The sequence below is a fragment of the Balaenoptera musculus genome, chromosome 20, assembly GCF_009873245.2.
Source record: "Balaenoptera musculus isolate JJ_BM4_2016_0621 chromosome 20, mBalMus1.pri.v3, whole genome shotgun sequence".
Classification (NCBI taxonomy): Eukaryota; Metazoa; Chordata; class Mammalia; order Artiodactyla; family Balaenopteridae; genus Balaenoptera; species Balaenoptera musculus.
This window is the reverse complement of record NC_045804.1, coordinates 54,080,195-54,105,261: the sequence shown is the minus strand read 5'-3', so window position 1 is coordinate 54,105,261 and position 25,067 is coordinate 54,080,195. Positions and strand designations below refer to the sequence as shown.

The 25,067-nt window shown below is 42.8% G+C and overlaps 1 protein-coding gene across 1 annotated transcript in view; it reads right to left on the bottom strand.

Moving 5' to 3' along the window:
- The window catches only part of DNAH9 (dynein axonemal heavy chain 9), a 303,415-nt gene that overhangs the window by 95,731 nt on the left and 182,617 nt on the right, over positions 1-25,067 (bottom strand). Inside the window, exons 43-48 of the mRNA XM_036836769.1 lie at positions 24,604-24,800; positions 18,090-18,252; positions 16,194-16,317; positions 6,720-6,862; positions 6,179-6,340; positions 5,761-5,994 (exon numbers count right to left, since the gene is read on the bottom strand). Of these exons, the coding sequence (XP_036692664.1) occupies positions 5,761-5,994; positions 6,179-6,340; positions 6,720-6,862; positions 16,194-16,317; positions 18,090-18,252; positions 24,604-24,800 (1,023 nt within the window). The remainder of the gene's footprint in view (positions 1-5,760; positions 5,995-6,178; positions 6,341-6,719; positions 6,863-16,193; positions 16,318-18,089; positions 18,253-24,603; positions 24,801-25,067) is intronic.

Genomic DNA, 25,067 nt, shown 5'->3' with positions numbered 1-25,067 from the left:
TGTGAGGCATGTGAGATCTTAGCTCCCCAACCAGGGATCAAACCTGCACCCCCTGCATTGGAAGGTGAAGTCCTAACCACTGGACTGCCAGGGAAGTCCCAATCCACTTTTTAAAATTTTGTTTTGTTGTCTTGTCCAAACCAGCATTAGTAGGATTTTGGTTAGTTGCCATTGAAAGGGCCCTGATAAATATCTAATGTAATCTCAAAATTTTCTCTCCTCTTCTCCTTCCCTCCCCCCCTTCTGTACTTTCCATCTTTTCTTTTTTTTTTTTTCTTGTAGGGTGAATTTGAGTTAGTTCTTTTTTTTTTTCACTTGCAACCAAAGGGTCTTGAGAAATACATCATCATAAATTAACTGTCAACTTCAGGTGGCCTGAGATTATTTTAAATCCCAAGATAAACTGAACTTAAAAGTTCCCAGATAGACAGATTTGTGGATTAAATCCTATATGCAGGGAACTGGTAGTGGCCTACGGGCCACCATCTACAAACGTTTCTTCCGGCCAACAGCCCCTCTTCCTCATGAACACACTGGAGTTAGACACAGAAGCGACGTCACCAGTGAGAGAGGACGGGAGACCCCAGTCACAGTGGGGGGCTCTGACTGTGTCACGAGAGAGAACTGACTGCCCTCCAAAGACTGACTTTTTAACCTGAAGTGACCAAGTCAACCTGAAATGCAAAATTAAGAGATTTCTACTCTTAAAGGAAAAAAGATGGACCCAGAGCTAAGTTAATCTCAGTTACGGAAAAATAAAGATATATTCTGACCAGCTGAATCAAAGCATGAAATTATAAGTCTAAAGTTCATTAAATTTTAGATTACCATACGATTGTTAATTATTGTCATTATTACTACTTCCAATACTACTATTATTGCTAAATAAATTCAGAGTCTGTCTGAGCCTGAGCTGTGAGATCCATTTAGCCTACTCCTACCAGATTATGTACACCAAAAGCTGTCATAATTGGGTAGAAGGATACCGTAGAATATAATTCAAGTCATTACCCTTATACCAAGATTTATGGCGCTGTACTTCAGTCCTTTTCTACCAAAGGAATAATTCCAGATGAAGGGTTTATATCAGAGTTAAGCACCCCAGATACCATTTTTACAAGAAGAATCATCATTATATAACCATCAATAAGTTTGGAATATACACCAGGTGACAGAATTGCAAAAGAACCATTCTCTACCCAGGCTCTGAACTTGTAGGTGATTTTAGAACCTGTTCATTTGTTTATTTGCCTATCCATCTATCATCTACCCATCTACCCATTTATAGAACACATTCTATGTGCAACTGAATCCTGATTTCTGCCCTTGAAGAACTGATAACAGTATGGCATGATATATGCAAGAGAAGAAACATAATTCAAGGATTAATTCATGACATTGTAAATCAACCGTACTTCAATTTTTTAAAAAAAGGATGAATAATTCAAGGAACACAGAGAAAATAGAGAAGGGAATGTATACTGCTCAGAGCTTAGAGAGGGCTTCTGGGCAGGGAGCTATCAAATTTTTTTAGATCCTGACAGTGACAAGTTGACAAGGTGGGGGCATATATAAAGACACAGAGATGTGAACAAGCTGTGGAGTTTGGGGGGAACTTCAAATAGTAGTGCTGGACTTCAGGGTGGTAGAAAAGAGGAAGAGGAGAGTGGAGCTATATGCAATTTAAAAAGTTCCAGAAAAGTTCAGAGAATCTGAACTGCAATGTCTAGATCATTAAGGCCTACTGAAGAGAATACTCAGACTTGTGGTTTGAACAAAGATCACGCTAAGAGCAGGAGAGAGGTTGGTCTGAAGATGTGCTGTCTAGCTTGGCAGCCGCCAGCCACGTGTGGTTAATGACCACTTAAAACGTGGCTTAAAATGTAGCATTCTACTTAGTCTCCCTTACTGTATTCTGGCAGCATTCCAGACTGCAAGCACTTAAAACGTGGCTTGTTCCAATTGAGATGCGCTGTAAGTATAATCATGCAAATGAGTTTTTGAAGCCTTGTAGAAAAAAAGGGAAAATATTTTATTAACAACTTTTTTTACATTGATTACATGTTAAAATGATAATATTTTGGATATACTGGGTTAAATAAAATGTTACTAAAATATGTGATAAAATTATATACTATTAAAATATATAATTAAAATAAAATTCACTTCATTTTTACTTTTTTTGATGCAGCTACTAGAAAATTTAAACTTGCATCTATGTCTTGCAGGGTGTTTCTATTGGATAGTGCTGGTCTAGAGTGCTGTCAGAATATAGTCAGGGAGACTAAGTAGAATGTTATTAATTAATTCATTCATTCATTCATTCAACAAATATTTATTGAGTGCCTGCTCTGTCCAGGCACTGTTTTAGGCACTTGGGATACATCAGCAAACAAAACAGACAAGGATCCCTGTTCTTATAGAGCTTGAATCCAACAGATGGAGATAGACAGCAAAATATAAATATAATGAATAAGTAAATTATATAATTTGTTAGAGAGGGGCAAATCCTATGGGGAAAAGATAAAGTAGAGCAGAATAAGGGGATCAGGAGTGGTGTGAGGGAAATAGGGGTCATCTCAGGGTTTTGAGCAAAAAAGTGACATACCTATGCTTTAAACTGATCACTTCACACTGGCTGCTCAGTTGATGACAGACTATTCAGGGGGCAAAAGTGGAAGCAGACAAACTAGTTAAATGGTATCGTAGCTACCCAAGTAAAAGATGTCAGTGGCTCAGATCAGGGTAGTAGCAGTGTAGGAGGTGCGGTGGCATTCTGGGCATGTTTGCAGGCAGAGCCAACAGTGATTTTCTGATGGACCAGCTGTAGGTGGTGAGAGAAAGGGAGGCATGAGCAGAGTCAAGGGTGACCTCAACGATTTTGGCTGATGGGTGGTGCGAGAGGATGTGGGTGAAGCAGGCTTGGGATGGGGGAGACACTTGAGAGTTCAGTTTATCGAAATAATCTGGGTAAGAAGTGTCTAAAATGGGGGACACAGCAAGAAGAGTACCTCTGAGAGATACTTGGAAAACTTATAGAAGTTCACCTCACGGTATAACCAGGCTTCCCCTTGTTAAACAGAGATTGCCTAAAACAGGAAAACAGACTCTCTTCATTGTCTGCTCAAAGACCCAGGGTCTGTACAAGACAGAATACTGGGCACTGCTCTGTGAGTGTCAGAGCACCTTTCCCATTGTTTGCTCCCCAGCAATTGTCCTTTGCACAGACTGACCAGCAATTCCCAGAGGATAAATGGGTAGGAGGTAGAACAGGGGCTGGTGGGGATACAGAATGTTCTGGGGGCACTGTATGTTGGGGGAGACAAGAAGAGGAAGACCTGAGAGATGGTAAAAAAAAAAATCTGGTAGTACTGCATTCTGGGATTCTATCTTTTGCTGTTTTCTAGACGTTCAGAGATTGAGAGAACAAGAAACGGATTGGGGCAAGAAGATGCTACCTTTCTCCGACAAAGGTATGCACCAGGTAAGCTGCTAGGGCCTGGACTGGGATCTGTGTACCTCATCCTGCTCTGAACTGTAGCTCGAAGAAGGGGGTTTGGTCATGACACTAATGGAAAGAGAGTAGCATCACAGATAACTGTCACATACGATTTGTTGACAAACATCGAGTTTGAACAGATCTCACCATGCCGAGAGGTAAACAAAGGAAAAAAAAGTCTTTATATAAATACAGGACAAAGAAAGGAATAGCATCTAGAACACTATGATGACCAATGCAGTTCTGAAAATGACCCATTACTGGATCTAGAAAAGACATCAAAAAAGCTATTTGGCATCATCGGTAGAATGGTTTCTGTGATATAGTTGCAGAAAAATAGGCTGAAATAAAAAAGCAACGTTGGAAAGGGAAAAGGATGAGATGAGGAAGGTCTGTGGGGATATCGAAAATGTAATAGTGTAATTAGAGTCTTCACTGGAAGCATAAGAAGCAGAAGCAATATTGCCCAGGATTAGATTAGTATCGTTGAGGATAAACTTGAAAAGCTCTCCTAGAATGTAGAGGAAAAGGCCAACGGGATGGAAAGCAATGAGGGAGCAGATAATAGATATGGAGCACAAGGAACCCATCTAGCTCATCGTTGCTCCTGGAGGAGAGGCCCGACCAGATGAGCAAAAGCTGATAACAGAAGAAAAATTTCCCGAGCAGAAGAAATTCTATGTGTATAGATTGCAAGGGCTCATTGCATCCCACTAAATGAACTGAAATCCTTTAGATACATTACATCTATGAATCAAGAAACTGAAGTAGGGAGAAAGGGCAAGTCAGAAGGAGGAAGTTCAATAGAGCTATTCCAAAGGCAGAGCTCTGAGAAAGTGACAGTAAATGAAAGGCTTAGAAATCTAGAGGAACATGTGATGCCCAAGAATTAAATTGATTACAATTTTAGTTTAATTGTGCAAATGCATGAAATTTCATTGCCTTAATGAGAGGCCGGCTCTGCGGCTGGTAAGCAGAGCGCAAAAAGGGGCCATTGAGGGACCAGCAATATTTGATGGGCATGAGCAGGGCAGAGAAGGCGCTAGAGTTGTCCCCAGCTCTCAAGGGAAGGATAGTAAATTAACTGAAATAGATTCGTTCCATTTGGAAGAGTAAGCAGGAAAACAAAACAAGGACAGGACAACAGGGGCCTTCTTCTGATGGCCAACCACTTAGGAACATTTGAGGGAATGCATGATATGAGACAGGATTTGTTTAAGAAATTAGATTTCAATGGCTCTTTGACAGATTACATTGTAAGACACAAGAAACAAAAGAAAATTGGTATAACCCTGCAACCATTTCTCCTAGCCATTCATCTCTTTGGGTTTTGATGATGAAAGGACTATGGGTTGGAGAGGAAAAGAAAGTAGAGGAAAAGGAAGAGGTGATAAACAGAAAGAGAGAAGAGGAGATTCAGGGGATTCCTGTATCAATGAGAGGAAGCGCCAAACTGCAGCTGGGGATGTGAACTTCCACTGGAGAACTCGGCTGGGCTTCCGGTGAGGCAGGAAAGACAGGGCCGGGCCTTAGGCAGAGGGCGATGTCACCTCCTTGTTTTGCTTTTTAATGAGGCCATGATGCATGGAGGAATGGCATCTAAAACAGAAACTGTAGCATCTGAACAAGAAACTCTGGCCATGAAAACCGCAGAGCATGTGCAATAAAAATGCACAGGTTGCTGATGACTCTGTAGGACCTTCCACGTGTGGCGCTTGACAAGTAAGGTAGAATTTAAGGGAAAACAGCTCTTAGAGTGCATGTATTGTGGCTTCAGGAGACGAATGGGCAGGACTGGGAGTTGATGCAACCTGGTGCCATCCAGGCCGCACCTCAACCCTCCCCCAATGAATATTCCATCCCTAATCAAAAAGACCCCACCCATTCAAAGGGCTAAAAATAGGATAAAAGGAGGATCAAAAAACCCAGTGGCGGGCCCCTCACTGTGAGGATGCCCGAACTCTTGAGTGTGTAGCTTTCACTTCCGCACTGAATAAACTGCTTCTTTGCTCTCTTTGCTCCTCAGTGTGTGTGTGTGTTTTTTCCTTTGTGTTTTGTGTTCCTCGCCCAAACTCTTTTGGATGAGTCCAACAAGAACCTGGACCTCCGATAAAGCTTTCTGGGTATCACCGGCACTGTTCTCTGGAGAACAGTGTGTGGTCTGCAGACCGTGACTGTGGTCCTCCAGTCCTCTGGAAAGGGGCCGCCCCCACTGCCTCCGAGCCCCCCGAAGGCAGGAGGACCGGAAGGACGTCGCTCACCTGGGCGGAGATGCTGCGGAGCTTCAGCAGCCCGTTCTCCAGCCGCTCCATCTTGCACTTGAGCTCCCTTCCGTTCCTGCACAGCAGGCTCTGGTAGAGTCTGATGAACTCCAGGAATGATTTGGGGGTTGTGTAGTTGTAGCGCTGCTCATTGCTCAGATAGGACTGGGAGGTGTGGCTGACACTTGTGTGGACAAAAGCCATGAACTTGCTAATCGATGGCTTGACTGTGGGCTAGAATCAAAGGGCAGGAAATAAAGAGGTCATCTGGCCATGAAGACGGCAGGTGACTGCCCACCCAGCTTGTTGCTTCACCACATGGAAAGCTGTGCTCCAACAACCTGGAGTTGCCGGATGTGGGGTTCCTTGTACCCAGAGGTGGAGAGGAGCTTGAGGGGTGTCTCCTTTGCCCTCTCACCTCAATGTCCTCCGTGTGCTGCAGGAAGCGGAAGCTGACGGACTCCAGGGCTTGCTGCGGCCACTCATGGAACCAGTTGATGGCTGTGCAGTTCACGATGGCGGGGAACTTCCTGCTGCGGACTCTCAGCTTGGTCCCCACCGGGGAGAAACAGAGAGTCACCTGAGAAGGCAGAAGGGTGGGGAGAACCAAGAAGGTATCCAAGATGTACTTACAGAGAGACAGACATGGCCTTGGATCCTTTATTTCCCAGGAAATTGGGAAGCATATCAACAGAGACAAAAATCTGTAAATGCTAGGCAGCCTTTCCAGCCAAGGGATTAGAAATGCTGGGACTTCAGGAGGCAAGAGGGAGGCCACTGCCCTTGAAGCACGTGAGAAGGGCATCCTTGCACAGGTGCTCAGGCTGAGAAGGGCCTTGCACCCTCACCACCCACTCCCAAGGCAATCAATAAGTACAGCTTATTGTGTCCAAAATATCCATAGAGGCTCCCATGGACCATCTCTGGTCCTGTCTACCCCAGGCAGCGAATCCTTGTACCTTCAGTTGTCGTCGGACCCGCTCTATAAAGAACTTCCAGCAGTTCTCTCTGTTGTCAACAAGACCTTGGCTCTTGACTTCGTTCCTCACATTGCTTATGATGTTTTCAACCTCATCATCAGAGTAGAGATCTGGGATCTCTCCTGGGAAGAATCGGAGCACAGATACTTAATTATTATTTTTTACCAGATTGGCAAAGTTCTGAAAGTTAGATAAACTAGTGCATTAATGAGGCAGTATATAATGGAAAAAAATCTTTAAAAATCTCAACTAAATATATAAAAATAAATATATGATGACCAATTAGAGTTTATCTTAGAAACGCAAGGATGGTTAAATATTAGAAAAATCTATGAGAATAATTCACTACATTAATGAATTAAAGAAGTAAAACGATATGACCATCAAAACAGTTGCACAAAATTTCTGAAAATTTAGTTTGAGATTTCTTTTAACCAGATCATACGTATCTGTCACAGACCCAAAGCAAACATCATATCTGTTTACCGGTGAAATACTAAAATATTCTCTTTTGAATTAAGAACAAGACAAGCATGACTGCTATTCATGTTTTCTATTCAACATTATACAGATGTCCTAGGCTAACAATTCAAGGAAAAGCAATGAAATTTATATGGATAGTTAAGGAAATAATAAAACTATTATCATCAAAATCTAATTTTCTAGATAGGAAATCTAAGAGAATATACACATAAACAATCAGAACTCGTAAGTGTGTTAAACAACAAGCTTGCTGGATACAAAATCAATATTGGAAATAAAATGGCACTTTTGTACTTCAGCAAAAAAAAAAAAAAAAAAAAGAGTTACTTTATTTAGAATAGCAGTAAAAAAGTTATTTAGAATAACCAGTTGTTTAGAATACCAGCAAAAGGTGTTTAGAATACCAGCAAAAGGTATTTAGAATACCAGCAAAAACTATAAGACAGGCAGTAATAAATATATAAAAAGATGTGCAAGATCTTGATGTAAAAACTATAACATATTACTGAAGGGCATAAATAAAACCCAAAATAAATGGAGAGAAATACTCTGCTCATGGGTGGACGACTCAGTATTACCAGTATCACAAAGATGCAGTTTCCCCCCAAAAAATCAAATGGGTTTCATTATCAATCCTGACAATCATATTCTAAAATTTATATGGAAGAGCAAAGGGTAAAGAATGGCAATGATACTTGTGAAGAACAGGAAGAAGGGATTTGTTCTTTCAGAAATCAAGTCTCCTTATAAAGCTATGTTAGTTAAAACAATGTGAAATTGGTACTTGGGTAAGTAAATAGAACAGTGAGTGAAACACCTAGAAATGGACCCAGATGTAAACAGGAAATTCATATTCAAAATCAGTATGCTAAAAAATGATGAACAAATCAATAAGTGATGTTAGGATAATTCAGTACTAATATCAAAAAATAAAATTAGAATTCCATGCAAAAATACATTCCAGGTGGATTAAAGACATGAATATGAAACAGTAATATTTTATAGATAAAATACAAAAGATTATTTTTATGGTGTTGGATAGGACACAATTTCTGAAATAGAGCACAAAAAGCACAAAACATAAAAAGACTAAGTTTTGCAACATTTAAATGAAATCAGCATGACAAAATTCAGATACACACTTCAAAAAAGACATTTATGACCTACATGATGAACAAAGCGTTAGTATCCAGAATATACAAAGGACTCTTACAAATCCATAAGAAAAAGAAAGAATCGAAGAGCAAAAGGGCAAACTATATAAAAAGGCAACTAACATAAGGTGAATAGCCAATAAACACTTGAAAAGATGCTCCAATGTCACAAGTAAGAAGGGAAAGGACAAAAATGAGATTCCATTTTATATCCTTTGGCAAAAACTGGTATGTCAGATAAACCAAGTGTTGGTGAGGTTAGGAGGAAACAGGTACTCAAGCAGAGAATAAATCTGTACAACTACTCGGGAGGGCAATTGGCACTTTTTAGTAAACTTGAAATGCACATACCAGACAATTTAACAATCTATGTTTTGGGCACCTGTTGCAAAGCAACTCTGCTTGCACACATCAGATGTTTCTGTTTTGCAACATTGTTCATAACTGCATGGGTGTTTGTTTTATTGCTTTCTGTATCCCAACATGTTTTGTAAAGAAATATAGAAAAACATAAAGGAAAAAGTAAATGTGGGTGGTGAGAATGTGAAAACTGTGAGGGAGAGTCAGAAATTGAAAGAGGGGATAGAATAAAGCAAAATTCTGAATTAAGAACCAGCTGGTGGGCCCCTAGCTCACATGGAAGAGTTGGCCTTGGAAAGAAAGAATGAAGAAAACTGCAAAGAAATGCAGACAGACTGGGAGCTATAAAGGTAGTTGTGAGGCCAATAGTGAATGGCATTAAGTTTTCTCAAGGAGAGAAATGAGCTTAAGGGATGTAAGAATGAAGGAAGCACTGGTACAGTTAAATCTTGGAAACACTGGATAGGAGGTAAAGATGAATGTGGTTCACTCCAGGATATTCTGTGGCTATCAGAAAAGCTCTTTCCTATTTCCAGGACAAGGCTTTAGGTAGGTGTTGAAGCTACGTGGACCTGAAGTCATATACAAGCTCCCCTTTGAAGCTCCGCACACCCGCGTGCTTCTTCCTTCCTCCATAACCAACAAAGAAATGTTAGCATCGTAGAAATGTTAGAGCTGGAAGAAGCCACTGGAGCCACTACCTGTACTGTTTCCTTGTGGACTTGGGTGAGGTCCTCCAAGGTGGGTGGTGTGGCAAATGGCCTCTAACTAATCTGAGTGATGGGAATTGTGATTCTTTTCACCACTGAAGCTGCTGCACTTCCCTGAACTACTGTATCTGGAGGAAACTCAACTTTCCAACAGATTTCTGGCCTTCATAGTCTGACAACACTAATCCAGCCAAGAGCTGGGTTAGAGTTTTATACTAATTAAACTTAATTGTTTAAATGGGAAAAATGGAAAAATGAATTATCATGAAAATGATCATTTACTTTCTTCCCTTAATTGGACAAACTTGATTTAATTTCCATTCATTAAGATATTTCATAGCATGCATACAAAATACCCGGTGCTATAAACTTGTCAAAATCAAGGTCTTACTAGTGGAAGAATCCATTTCAGCCTTATTTGATAAAAACAGGGGGTCAGAGAAAACAGCTAGAAAAATGAAATGATATTTAGCATGTGTTGGGAGTTAAGGAGTTCAGGGAAGTTTTAAAAAGAGAAATACTCAAATGGAATCGATGTGAGCCATACTCATACTTCTGGGGCTGACTACCTGCAGTGGTCTGAATTCCTTCCTCCTTTGCCCCTCTGATAATCTTCGTTTTCTTATCTATAAGTACGTTAGAGTCCTCCAGTGAGAACCTGAATTCCCTTTGGTCTTAGAATATTTGTAATAATAGAGTCTGCATTCTTCACCTTTCTATTTTTTGAAATATGTAGGATTTACGTCCTTTGAGGAGGCAAAGTATGATCTATAGGCTAAATCTGGCCCTCTGTCTCTGCCTGCAAGCTAAGCACGGTTTTTACAATTTTTAATGGTTGAAAAAATTAAAATAATACTATTTAATGACACATGAAAATTACATGACATTCAAATTTTGTTGTTCATAAATAAAGTTTTACTGGTCACAGCTACACTCATTCATTTAGATACTGTCTATGGCTATTTGTCCAATACAGTGACAGAGCTGAGTAGTTGTGACAGAGGCTGTATGGTCTGCAAAGCTGAAAATATTTACTTTCTGACCCTTTATAGAAAAAGTGTGCTCGCCCTAGTTTATATGATACCTTTAAGTGCCAAGATATTGAAAACACCCAGGCCTTTTAGAGCCTTTTTCCATGTTCTTAAGACGGGGGTATTTGTCACACACACAATTCCCAAGATCCCTTAAGAAGAAGATCACCAGATGGAATTGAGCACCTCTGAATTGGGAGCAAAGTTTGCATTTGCAGGTTTGTTCCTCCAGTTTCTCCTGACAACATTCCTGTCACTTATTGTGCGATGTAGGTAGTCATGCTGAAAGCAGGAGACTGAACTGCCAGAGGGGATTTTGTGATGTGAACAGAGGCAGAGGCTACTTAAATATTTGAAGAGTTTCCTCTCGTGACCTAAAGTTGGGAAGCCCTATTTCTGCTGCCTAGTGCAGAATGGCTTCCTGCGGTCCTTAACATGTCCTGATATTTTGCAAGTCAGACTCATCATCACCTTCTCTGTGTGGTCTGGGGCTCTCAGAGGCCACACTGCTTTGAGATAATTTAAGATGGTTTGGTTAGTTGGAGCTTGGTAATAAAAAAGGCAAAGCTGAGGGTTATTCTCCGTGAACCAGTTAGCGTCACAATGGCTTAAGGGCTTTGACCCCACCCAGGAATAACATTTTTCAGCAACATTACCCTGGTCTCAAGGGAGAAAAAACAGGGAGTGTGGTGACTATCTCAGGACCCCTGGCCCTCTCTCTGCATGGCTGGAAACTTTCTCAAAGCACGTGTTCAACAGTAATATCTAATATGTAAGATGACACATCATTCTCATGATATGACACACCTTGGTTCAACGAATACCTCTTGAATGCTAATTATGGGCCAGGAGATGCGTTCAGTGCTGACAATGTAAATGGTGAAAATAACAGTCTTTACAGAGGGTTATAATTATATCAGTGTTGTTTTATTTCCTAAGCTGGGCAGTAGGTATTTAATCCTTACCTTTTGTATCTCTGGATTATTTCATAACAAAAAATGAACCAACAACAGACAACACAGTCTCTGCCTTTCATAAGTTTACAATGTCATTTCAGTACAATGGTGGTGTGTGCAACCACTGAATGTTAGAGAAACACAGAGGGATGTTTCTCATTCCTCGTGGTGACAGTGGATTAGTGAAGATTTCCCAGAGAGATAACATCCAAGATAAGTCTTGTACTATGGGTAGAAGTTAATCCAGATAAAGAAGGAGAAGGGCATGAGGTTCAAAAGGAACAGTGTGAGTCAGTAAGGATGTCAGGAGGCAGGCAGTACAGTGTGTTATTTCAAGGAGGTGGGAATTACTAGATCATAATGGGGAGGTAAGCTAGTAAGAAAGGAAGGAAGCAGGTCAAAGGCAGCTGGTTTTTTGTTTTTTGTTTTGTTTTTTCTGTATAAAACAGCTTATCGTGCATTCAGTTAGGAACTGATGAAGGAATTATAGTTTGATAGACCTTTTTGGAAGCAGGGAGGAGAATGGATGGGGGTGGGCCTCCCTGAGAGGTAGGGAGGTGAGTTAAGAAGTGTCTGCAATGTAAGCTTTTATATGTAGAATGGATAAACAAGAAGGTCCTACTCTATAGCACAGAGAACTATATTCAATATCCTATGATAAACCATAATGGAAAAGAATATATATAACTGGATCACTTTGCTGTATAGCAGTAATTAACACACATTTTAAATCAACTATACTTCAATAAAATAAAAAAAAAGGAAGTGTCTGCATTTGTTGAAGCAAAAGATGAAAAGATCAGTGGTAGTCATGACAGAGAAGAACGGATTCAGAAATAGTTAGGGGGTAAAAAATTGGTGGCAACTGATTATCTCTTGGACGTAGGTGGTGAGGGAGAGGTTAGTAATGTAGGAGGATGCACAGAGACATAGTCTCAAGTAACTTGTATGAGAATTTAGTACCACATGAAGAAAAGAAAAGCTGTTACTCAAGCATCTTTTTGCATTATGCTCTGGGCATTTCTGTGTGGCAGCTGGAAGCAACCAGGTGCTGGTCTAAATTTCCATGGTTTATGGTTTGGGGGCGCACCTGGTAAACAGATCCCCTGAGAGCACAAAGTATGCTTAGGAGATCTGATGCATGCTTCATGGCTTCTCTTTTGTCATCTTTGCCATCTTTGCCACTTCTCTTTCGCCACTTTGTCTTTTTTCCTTTCAGGGAAACTGGGCCAGAATATAACTTGTGTAAAGCATAGATGGCCTATCAGGAAATCCAGTTCTAGATGCTCATGGGAGGAGAACAATCCAATGCCAAGACTGCTACAAATATTTCCAGACTCCACATTCTCATGTGATGTGTACAGATCACTAACATGTCAATCCTGCATCTAATCCTAAAGCACCTGGAAGATGAGAGGATCTTTTCATGTTTTACATTCCAAGAGGAGATTTGGCCCAGATGTAATAAGGACAGTCTGTTTCAGAGATGGAGAGGCATATGGCTTTACAGGAGAGGGGACTCAACTGGTTATCAGCTCTTCCAGTAGACCACATAGAGGCTACTGATTGGAACATGCAAGCTTAATAAATGGTTCTGAAGGTACAAATAGATGCAAAGTGATCTAGTCTGAGCCAGGGAAGAGAAATGTTAATTTTGGAGTGAACACTTAAGCCTTTTGAAAAGCAAAAAGGAAATCCCAACATAAGATCCCAAAGTAAAATGAAGTATGAAATCTGGCAGAGTAAGGAGAGGAAAAGACACCACACCTGGAGCAGACTAGGTCTTCTTAGCTGGGACTGCAGTAAAATGGGCTTTCTGGAATGCTGGAAACCTGGAGGCAGGTGTGCTGTACCAAAAAACCAGGAAAGGATTCTATTTTCTCCCTTTAGATTAGGATGGGCCCGTGCTGATGCTGAGTTCGGCTGAAGGAGGACCAAGAGAGAACAACTGTTGTGAGAGTTTTTTAAATACCTGCTTTTGATGGCCAGTGTACATGCTTCAGGAATTATTACACAGGGCAACAAGGACATAGCAAGAATTGAACTTTTCAGACTCAGCAAGGGCCAACATTTCATGCATAGTTTCACCAGAAGCTTCATGAGCCCCATTAAGGACTCTGGTAGCCAAAGAAAGTGACTGAAAGATAGGCTTCATTCACTCTGATTTAGGTGGCCACCCTGCTTCTTATACAATTATGTGGCTTTTGCTAATTGAATCAGAAACTTGATTTAATTTTTTAACTTTGAGTGGAGGATTTCTTACTGTCAGTCTGCAACCAATCTGAGATGCAAGTGGCATCATGATGGGTTCTGAAATGTTTGGGTGGTGTCAGAGGTGGGATTTATGTGCTGAATTACCAATATAGTTTGATTCTGGAAATGGTGTCAGGAAACCAAGGGATGAAACAATGAGCTAAAGAAGTGTGGGAGGAAAGCAGATAGCCTATGGCATGAGATCATGAGGTCACTGAGGAACGTGTTTTGGGGGAGTGTTGAATCAGTGGAATTCGCTCACTGTACCTTATCTTCAACCTAATAGGTTTTGTAGATAACTAGAGAGGGATGAGCTAATGACAAGGTAGCCCAATGTATAGTTTCCTAGTCTCTACTGTGCTATCCAAGAATGCAGTGATGGCACAACCCCATGAAAAACTAAGTGGATGAGGAGACTCTGAGGAATCTGTGTAGCTCGGCCTGCACTGGCAGTCAGTTAATTTCTAGCCAGAAGTTATCTGACAGGGAGAATTAGAACTCAGATATGCTCAATTCTCCCTGTCAAAATGGTTTAAGATTAAAGGGATGAAGATTAGAAAAGTATTACTTTTAATTGTAGCTCCATTTTAACATGTGTGTGTAAATCCTGTTTTGGTATAGAAGCCTTAAAAATGTGAGTTTGAAATTCCATGACTTTGGAGCACACTGACTGCATTAAGTTTTCACTGGGCAGGGCTTCAGAAATTCCTTTGAACTTGAAACAAGTTGTTTTCTAAATGAAAAATTAAAAATACTTAATTGAGGAATAAAATTTCAATTGGTAAAAGTGTAACGTCGTTTGTGTCTCAGACATTATTATAGGAGAAGGTGACCTGGCTGGATTGGAGCCAAATGAGATACAGGGTGAGGCTGGCAACATGCCTGGCACCTCCAAAGCTATAAGTCTTTGGAAGCACAATTTTACCTTTTTTGATTGTTTTAGAAATTAGACTTTAGGGCGCAGCTTCAAGGTGGGAGGACAGTTGGACCCATCTCTCATTATTTGGTAAAATAACAAAAGGTGAGGCAGTGCTGTAGGTGAAATACTGTTGTAGAAGGTGGTGGGATGTTAAAAAGACAGTATTTAAGAAAAGGACAATTCGTTGGATTGGAGGAGAAAAGGTGTAAGAGTTAGTAGGCAAATTCCTGGATATAAAACTAACTTAAATAGGGCAGGCTGGGAAAGGAACGAGAGTGTGGGATCAGTGTTATGGCTGGAGCCATCAGTCCCAACCTGATGGGACTCTGGTCCTCGTCAGCAGGAAGTCGAAGGTTGCTCACAGAGCCTGCTGGTGCATGGTCTGGACCAAAGACCAGCGGCTCGTCATGAAGTGATAGTAAAATGGCCTGGGGTACAAGGCCACAAAATTTGAAGCAGTCAACGATTCTGAAGCAGTAAAGTTCCTAGAGATTGCATGGAAAGAGCCATCCTGAAATATATTATATATGACATGGAATGCACTTTGGAGAAGTATATTGTGATCATGGTCCTTTGACTTCATAAACTAAAGAGTATTTAGTCAGAGAGCCAGGAGGTGAACTGTAGAGAAACAGGCTTTCTGAAATGCTGGAAATCTGGAAGCAGAAATTTTGTTCAGAACATCTGTGCACTGACTATTTTATTAGCCCAGGTTAAGAGGTGGTTTTATAGATGCTAAATTTGGGTTAAGAGTCAGGAAATCATATTCTCTTAATTAATATAAATATATATACACCCCAAATTTCTGAAAATGCATAATTTTTATACTATATTGTTTTATCTTCTTGGGTATATATACATATATATATATATCTCTTGTGTATGTTTATGTATGTTTATATATACATATATGTGTATACATAAACTTTTTTTTCTAGAATGGTTGGCATAAGTCCTGAATCTCTAAATAAATAAGGGCAGCAAAGTATCAAGAACTGAACTTTCCACTGAAGTCCTATCTTGCACTGATAGTGTCACAGGGAAGTTGAGACGGCCTTTGTCAAGTTCTTTGTAATCTAAGAAAACCATCCTCTGTTCCTGCTTCTACTTTGCTTCCATAAAGTTCTGAATCCTTGATTAATTAAATTGGCAACCTAACCTTGCCCTCTTGGGTAAGTTTTGTGTGTGCATGTACCCTGTGTGTGTATCTTGCTGCTAATACCTTACCTCCCTGAAATACTGAACACATTCCAGTTTCTCTCTGTCTTGGGTGTGGGGAGGGAACAGCACCTTCTCTCTGGACTCAGCAGATCTGCAGGCCCTAACCTACTTTCCTCCTATTGTCATATCTAGTCCCAATAAGAAAGCCGTAAGACTACTGTCTGTTTTGCATGTAAGGAGAATAAAAGACAGCAGGCCCAGCAGCAATCCTAGAAGGACCTTGATGAACCAGTTCTCCGCTGTGTCAGTTTTCTCCCTCATTTCTATGACCTCACTCTTCTGACCTTGAACAAAATCTCCACCTTGGAATGACTCCAACTCCAGCAGGAATTTGTCAGAGACATTCAAGTGCAAAGAGTCTCTTACCAGATGCCAAGAGGTCATTAATGAGCACAAGGAACTCCTCATCAGCTACTTGGGCGTCTGTCATGAGAAACACGGTGCTGAGATTCTTTACCCCGGCTTTCAGGCACAAGCTGGCCAGGTCCGCCTGCAGAAACAACGTCAGAGATCTCTGAGAAGAGGGCTTTCTTGATAAGAGACCAGCAACGGGAGGGAGGGAGGAGTGCTACCTTGCACTCACAGGCTGGAAAATATGCCTCGTTCCCAATAGAGGTTGGGCAAGTAGAATAAATAGTGATGATCTTTAATTCATACAACCACTGTGGCTCCTGAATTAGCTTCTAGAGCTCCTGCTTTGTGCAAACAGGTAACAGCTTTCCAAAGGACAGAGATGGTCCCCTGTTCATCTGTGTTACTTATATCATCATACAAATGAATGACTTGCCCCAGGAGGCAAGTAATTGCTCTTGGTCCTGACAGAAGAGTCATGTACTTGGGCCTCCTGGCCTGAGGGATGAATATATCATATACTAGCAGAGTCTTACGTTCTATGGCTAGCTCCAGCAAAGACTTTTGCTGTTAAAAAATATATTGGGGAACGTACACACACACACTCACACATACGCACACACAATCATTTGGTAGGAAATTACATCCATTCAAAACTATAGGTAGATGAAGTTTGGGGCTAGGATGCCAGGCCCTGAATTTTTCCAGCTTGGTCACTCTTGGTTCCTTTGAGGCATCCCTTTCCCGAAGCTCAGCCATTGGTCCGTAATCTTAGTCATCTCTCTCTCACACGACTCAAAGCTCATTCTCTATCAGCCTCATACATTTCCTTATAGCAGAGCTTCCTTTGTGCCCAAATAATTCCCCTTTGACGTTAATAAACTTCCTTTTAGATCAGTGGTTCTCAACCAACGCATTTACAGAATCACCTAAGACAGTGTTTCCCAGCTCTCCTTAGAATCACCTGGGGTTACTTTCAACCGTCCTGATGCCCAGGCCAATCCCCAGAACAGTTAAGTCGGGATTTCTGTGGGGTGGGATGCAGGCATCACTATTATTTGAAGGGGATTCCAGTATATGGCCAAGGTTGAGAGCCAGTGTCTTAGATCATTCTGTAAATGCATGATTCTCATGAGCACTATCTTGTCTTTTCTTTTTTGGAAGCACTAAAGATTGACCTGATGTGAAGCCGGAGTATGACCTTAGATTCAGCCAATCGCAAGAGGCTGAGCTGTGGTTTCAGAGCAGCAGTGAGCGCCACCAGCTGAGATTATGAAGTCGGGTGGGCAGGTCTGGCTCCGTGCAGGCTGGAATTCTCCCAGGGACAGCAAGAGCAGTATCCTGATGGAAACGACCTCATGACTCCCTACTGGGCCTCTATTGTTGGCCATGGATCAAAACAGGGGGCTGGACAAAGTGACCTCTGAGGGTCGTATTTAATGCCTTTCTCCACTTTCAGGGCGTGCACTGTGGCTCCTAAGTGCCTTATGTCTCCAACCAGGCAATGTCCCTGAAGGTCCCAGCGGCTGGTGGTTACTGAACCCATCCTTTAAAATATGCAATTCTTATAAAACTTGGGCAAACTGTCAGTATTCCTTCCATCTGCTAGGGCTGCTGGAGAGCTGTGTGCTGAATGTGATGTAGATGTGCTTCCGATTTGGGTGAGAGCTGAGGCTCTACAGATGCACCTAAAGCAGCTGAGGTCTCCCAGATGCAGACCTTGGGAAGGTCGGTGTTCTCAGGGTCTAAGCACCTCCAGTCACCAGCCCAGAGTCTAAGAAGAAGGTGGACAGATGATTAAGGGGAGATTCTGGGCGAGGGAGCTGAAGAGCTAATGCAGGGTGACAGGGGGTCGTGGGCAGTTGCGGAGAGACAGAGCCTCCCCGCCGCCGCAGCTGCCCGGCCCCCTACCTTGAAGTCAGGAATCTGGTAGCCTCTCCGCAGCGTGATCTGGAATACACCCATGGAGCTGATGAAAGCCGCGAGCCTTGTCAGACTCTGCTTGCCGCTGCCCCCTACGCCGACCAGCAGAGCGTTTCCCCGCGGGCACTCCAAGATGCGATTGATGTGGCAGCTGAGAGAGGGAAGCAGAGGCACAGGGCTTTGATCAGACTTCCCTCCGTGAGGAGCAGGCGTGATGGTCCGGGTGAGGACTGGAGCCCTCCTTGCAGGCACATCCTGGGCTGAGCTTGGGAAGAGGGAGTTAAATTGCCCCCAAACCTGGCCTCACCTCTTGCCTGAGTGGTCTGGGGTCGCCCTGCTCTGCTTTAAGCCAAAGCCTCTGGTGAAGCAGTGGTGGTGGAGGAAGAGCCCAGGGCAGCCAGGCAGGATTGGAGGGCATGTGTGATGGTGACGGGAGGGACCTGGGTTTACAGGTCTAATTATGGCCACAGGATAAGCTCCTAGTAAGACACTTTTCACGACTTTTGATAAATACTGAAAACCTGGCCCCCAGAATGGTGGCATCAATTTCTTCTTAGGTAGAAGTGATCAAAAATTGACTCTATTATATTGGAGGGTGAGGATATGTTAGACTGTGCTAGTCGAATTTGAAAGTTAAGCCAGTGTATTTGGGGATAACATAACCAGTGATGAAGCCGCTGTGGAGGGCTTGTATGTCACTAAATTTATGTAGTGACATTTTATTCCCCTAAATACTCAGAAGGTATTTACTGACTACTTTTAGCTCTTTTTGTGATTTTACTTTTTCGTTTATAATTATTTAGTTGTGATACCCTGTCTTGTATCAGACAGGTGCACACTTCTCTTGCTCCCTTATTAAACCATGGTTTCTAGACATCTGAAGAGTGTGTATACGCAGCTTGTTTTCTCTGTAGTGCTAGCACATTAAAGGCATTCAAGAAATTTTTGTTAAATGTAAGCAGGGCACCCCAGACCTGATACTCAGCATCATACTTGAGGTGAGGTAGGTGCAAGGAATCATCTGCTTTGTGTCTACATGAGATGGTGCCTGGCTACAATGATAGAAGGAGAAAATATGGTGCTAAGATATCCGGGCCCTCTCTTCAGATTCAAAAAAAGAGGGGGCAGGAATGAATTACTGAGGAGAGAGGCAGGCATGGGGGAGGAGAAGTCCAAGGAGGTTCTGCGGGCCGCCCAACACCCAGCTCTATTCTGGAAGGCCTGAACCCAGCTTAGCATGGTCCATGCTATTCAATATCTAAATGGAAATGCATCATTAGTGCTGAAGTTTCCAAAGAAGGGATGGTTAAGTCTGCAACTGTCAGCATTGGATTCCAGCTGGGGATTCATTAACAACCTCTGACGAGGGCAAAGGACTCTGCATTTAAATTACAAAATCTAAAAAGAAGATCAATATTCTAAAGGATTCCTGGGCCAGAAAACCAAGGCAGTCTGAGTTAAGCCACTTACTGAGTTTCTGGGAGATCAAAAACAAAAGCTGAAAATGTACCACAGCACAGCTGGAGGAAGCTGGCTTACTGAAGACTAAACACACACACACACACACACACACACACACACACACATGCACGCACACGCGCGCACGAGAACCAATAAGATGCACAAAAGAAGGGGCACAAGAGAAGTACATCTGAAGTTCCTTTTTTTGTTAATAAACGTGAAGTGATTCTAAGAGAAAAAAGAGGAGGCAGAAGAACACAGGTGGGAATGAAAAAAACAAAGAAAAAGGTAGACGGAGATTATGCCAAAAGCAGGGGGAAAGATCTAGTGTGAAGCTTTCAGAAAAAGCAGAACGAGAATGTGCTGAAATGGTGAAGGAAGTCAGTAGGAGAGCAAGCGGTGCTTTCGGGGAAAGAAAACAACAGCGGAAAGACGAACACCGTGAACCGCTTAGTACGTGCGAAGCACTGGTCCTGCGGCATTCTCATCATCCTCACTTCCCGGAGGAGGAAACTGAGGCTTGGGGAGGTCGTGTCCTTCGCAGAGCACCACCGCCAGTTACTGGCAGAAGGAGGATGTGAACTTGGGCTTGGCCCTTGGGGCTCCGGGGAGAGCGCGTACAGACTCGTCGGGCACCGTGTGGAGTGGCGCCGACAGCTTAGTCACCTGCGTTTCTCACTGGGCTGTTGGGCATTCCGTTTTCTGGAATAGCAGGGGAACGCTTCTGCTTTCTCTGCGGGTAGAAGCAACAAAGAGGATCACGGAGCCCCCAGGAGGGGAGGGAAGGGCAGTGCAAGAAGGAAGTCATGGGACATTGATATTTTAAAACAAACGTACAGGAAACTGTACATCCAGATACATTTTATTCTTCCAAATTGTCCCCCTCAAGGCAGTTCATTATTCCAGTTATTTTGCCATTGCTAATGCAGCTCAGGTTTCTCTTTGGAAACTATCTTCAGAGTCTGGTTAGGAACCTCAGGAGAAAAGCCAGTTTTCATAGTCTTATTTTTTCCCTAAGAACAATATTAGCCAGTTTGATCACCCATGCTGGAAACCACATTGACTGAATCACTTGCTATTCTCCCAAATTACATTTACCCTGAAAAGACAAAGATTTTCTTCAATTCCAAGACTATGACACAGGCTCTGGTAGCTCTTAGAGAGGAGGGAAAATACTCCCTGAAGTTTCACCAGATTAGTGAACAAACACCCTAAAACCCTTATTACTGACCATCTACCATGCACCAGACGCTGTCCAAGGTACTGGGGATTCAGCAGTGAGCAAGAGAGTCTGCGTGTTCAAGGAGCTTACACTGGATTAGGGGAATGTATGAAGCATTGTAGTGTGATGGTCCTGAGCAGACACTCTGCATGAGTGCAGGCTTTGGCTTACCTCTTCCTGGGGTGTGTGCGATGCTGGGCAACTTCCCTCATCTCTCCGGGTATCAGTTCCCTTATTTATAACATAGGGATAATAGTAGACCTGACTCTCTTCAAGGTGTTTGTGAAGCCCGAGAGCATTGATGCAGGCAGAATACTGTGCACCAGCCCGTGGTGAGCTGTGTTCAGTGCAGGTCTCACATGTCAGATCCAATGCTGCCTCCTCGGTGAAGCCTCCCTCGCCACCCTATTTACAACTGCACTTACCTCCCAGGACTCTCTATCCCTTTTTACCTTTCTGTTTTCCTCTGTATCATTTATCCTATATGATGTGCTAAGAAATTTTACTGAGTACCAGCTATGTTCCAGACACTGTCCTAGGTATTGGGGATCTAGCAGTGAATAAGACAAAGATCCCTACACTCATACTAAGACCATCTAATCAATAAATAGGTGTTGGATGGATGGACGGATGGCTGTAAACAAATTAATAGAGTGATTAATCATGACAAATGTAGCAGGGGAGTCAAATAATATAAGGTAAGGACCCAGCAGTGACAACCGACTTTAGCCAGAGGTTGGTCTGTGGTGACTTTGATAAGAGCTTCTTTGTTCAAGTGGTAAGAAATGGACCAAGGAACAGATGAGAAGCAAGAAAGTATGAAAAGTAAAGGCAACCCTTCTGATGAGTTTTTCTTTGAATAGGAGCTGAGAAACAGGGGTAGGGGGTGAAAGGGATATAAGAGTCAAGGAATAGTTTATTCTTTTTTTGGTAAATGATAACACGGCAAGTTTGTATGCTGATATATATGATCCAGAAATGAATGAACTGATGATGGGGAAGAGGGAAGAGAAGGAAAGAGAAAAGAGGAGAGAGGGAATTCCCTGGCAGTCCAGGGGTTAGGACTTGGTGCTTTCACTGCTGAGGGTGTGGGTTCAACCCCTAGTCAGGGAACTAAGATCCCACAAGTGGTGAGGCAGAGCCCCCCCAAAAAAAGAAGAGAGAGAAGAGGAAGGGAAGGATCATTGCAGGAGGGAGTAAAGTCACTGAGAAGGTGATAGGAGATGGGAACCAGGGCACATGTGGAGGGTTTGGCCTCAGGTAGGCACAGGGATGGTTCCTTAGCTGAAATAGTACAGAAGGCAGGACTTGTGGGTGGGATACAGAGAGCCTGTTCGATTTGATGGCAGGGAGATGAGAGAATTGTCTTCTGGCTGCTTTCATTATCTCAGCGAAATTGTGCTCATTAATTGGGAATAAAGAGAGGGGAGAGATGTTAGAAGCTTGAGAAGAGGAGAGAAACGTGTGATGCAGTCATTACACAAAGGGGAAGACAGCAATCTGCCCAGGGTCATAGAAGAGAGTTTCTAGCAAAGTTGAGAGCCCACTTGATATTTGTGGCTGAAAATTGCAAGAAAATCAAGTCAGCATGATGATGGTTTTTCTTCAATAATCTCCACATGTTTAGGGGCAGGTGTGGAAAGAGAAGACAGTGAGGTTTAGCTAGAGTAGAGCTTTGTCACATGGATGCAATGACAGGAAAGTCAGGGGAGCTTGTACTGGGTGATGGAGTCTATGGTGGTCGAGGAAAGTAAAGACATGGTGGACATAAGGATAAAGGAGCTTGAGAAAGTAGGTGCTTCCATGAAATGAAGTCTTGATGAAGTCTGAGAATAGCTGGAATATATTTACTTGCGACAAAATGGATGGACCTTGAGGGCATTATGCTAAGTGAAATAAGACAGAGAACGGTAAATACTGTATGATCTGCCTTATACGTGGAATCTAATAAAACCAAACACACAGAAACAGAGGTCAGATTTGTGGTTGCCAGAGGTGGGTGGAGGAATTAGGTGAAGGGGTCAAAAAGCACGAACTTCCAGCTATAAGATAAATAAGTTCTGGAGACGTAATGTACAACACGATGACTGTAATGAACAATACTCTACTGTGTATTTGAGAGTTGATCTGAAAGACTCTCATAACAAGGAAAATACCTATGTGAGGTGACGGTTGTTAGCTAACCTTACGGTGGTAACATTTTGCAATATATACTTAAATCATTATGTTTTACACCTTTAACTTATACAATATTATATGTCAATTGTATCTCAGTAAAACTGGGAAATGAGCATAGCTGGAATAAAAACTAGAGCAGGTTAGTGGAGGGGCAGGAGAGACAAATGAGTGGGATGTTTGAATTTGAGATTTTGGATGTGGGTTCATTGTTGATGATAGAACTTCTAGGGCAGGAACACGTGAGTGAGTGGCTGAGGTGGGATGGAAGGAACATCGCTGGAGCTAAGGAGGCCAAGGAACAGAAAGACCAGGTGACACACAGATGCCAGGAACGAAGAAAGGGGTGGCTGAGGAGAGAAAGTGGTTCAAGCACTGAGGCAGGCGGTAAATGATGGAGAGCAACGGGATGTCAGCAGATGACACTGACAAGGAGGGGTGATGAGTGGGGATGTCCAGGTACTTGTGCTTCAGAAGAACTGGGGTTCGTGAAAGATAAAAGGAGAAATGGTTTAAATATGCCACTGGTGTGGGGTGGGGGAGAAGGAGGGTCCGTACCTCTCTCTAGGCCCTGGGGTGCATAGAATGGGGAAGAAAAAAACTGATTTCCTCAATGCAGGGTTCAGTTAGGTTTCAGTTAGAATTCATCAGTGTGGAAGTTCAGAGAAGTTGAAGATAAAGTGGATCTTGCTGTTGGAGACTCTGGGCAGCAGGGGGCAGGGTGGAGAGATTTTAGAAGGCAGGAGGGGTGGTAAATGCACCTCAGATTGGGGAATATACAGAGCAGTACAGGATTAGCATCAGTGTGAGTATAAACTATCTGGGAGGCTTGGTGACTACTGTCCATGGTTCACTTGATAGCAGCAAGACTTAAAAAGATAGTTAATTTTTTTTTTTTTTCCAAAGTATACTTTTTTTTTTTTTTTTTAAAGTCTTTTATAGCTACTTTATTTATTTATCTATTTATTTTTGGCTGTGCTGGGTCTTCGGTTCGTGCGAGGGCTTTCTCTAGTTGCGGCAAGTGGGGACCACTGTTCATCGCGGTGCGGGGACCGCTCTTCATCGCGGTGCGCAGGCCTCTCACTATCGCGGCCCCTCCCGTTGCGGGGCACAGGCTCCAGATGCGCATGCTCAGTAGTTGTGGCTCACAGGCCCAGCTGCTCCGTGGCATGTGGGATCTTCCCAGACCAGGGCTCGAACCCGTGTCCCCTGCATTAGCAGGCAGATTCTCAACCACTGCGCCACCAGGGAAGCCCAAAGATAGTTAATTTTTGAAATATGTGCACTTAAAACCTTCAATCTCATTGGACTAGTATGAGTTGGGAATGCAGGTCCTGAGCTGCTCTGGTGCCTTATTTTATGATCTCGCATTTTCCCTTGGTGTCACCATGATCAGGCCCAGGACTGTAAATGGCAGACAAGGAAATAAACCCAGTTCCTCCCGAGTTCATCACGATGCTGCCCCGGCTACAGCCAGTGGCAGAAGCCACAGCTGCTGCTCTACCAGCCGCCATCTTGACCTTCATGGCAGAAGCAGTAGCTGCTTTCCCGGTTTCATCAAAGTGTCCTCAAATGCCCAAATGAGACCCCTGACAATGGGAAGAGGAGACAGCTGAGGAAAGGCACGATGAGAAGCACACTTACACATGGCGTATCGCGTCCTCGAAGAGAACCAGGTCCATCACTGTGTTGACTTCGTTGTGGTTCTCCAGGGCCTCCACCAGAGTCTGGGTCAAAAGTTCCCACGATTGTACCGGCATGTACTTGGGCTCCCCGATACCATTTGCAAAATGGCAATACATGTTCAGGCTTTGGGTCTGTTCCACTGTCTCTTCGAGATCCTGGTGATGAGACACAAGGACAGGGACCCTCCTTAGTGACTCTCAGTTCTGGTTCCGTACAGAGTGGAGACACCTCATTTGCATTTTCTCTATGAGCATGCTCTAAAAATTATCAGTGCTGCTTCCAACACTTCCTTTTTTCTTGAGAAGCCCTTAAAACGTGGATGTTTAACATTCATTTACAACCTCTGAGAAGTCACAGATGATGTTGGTTATTCCTTGTGGGCTGAGGATGGGAAATGGAAGGTGGGAGGTGCCCTTCCCTCA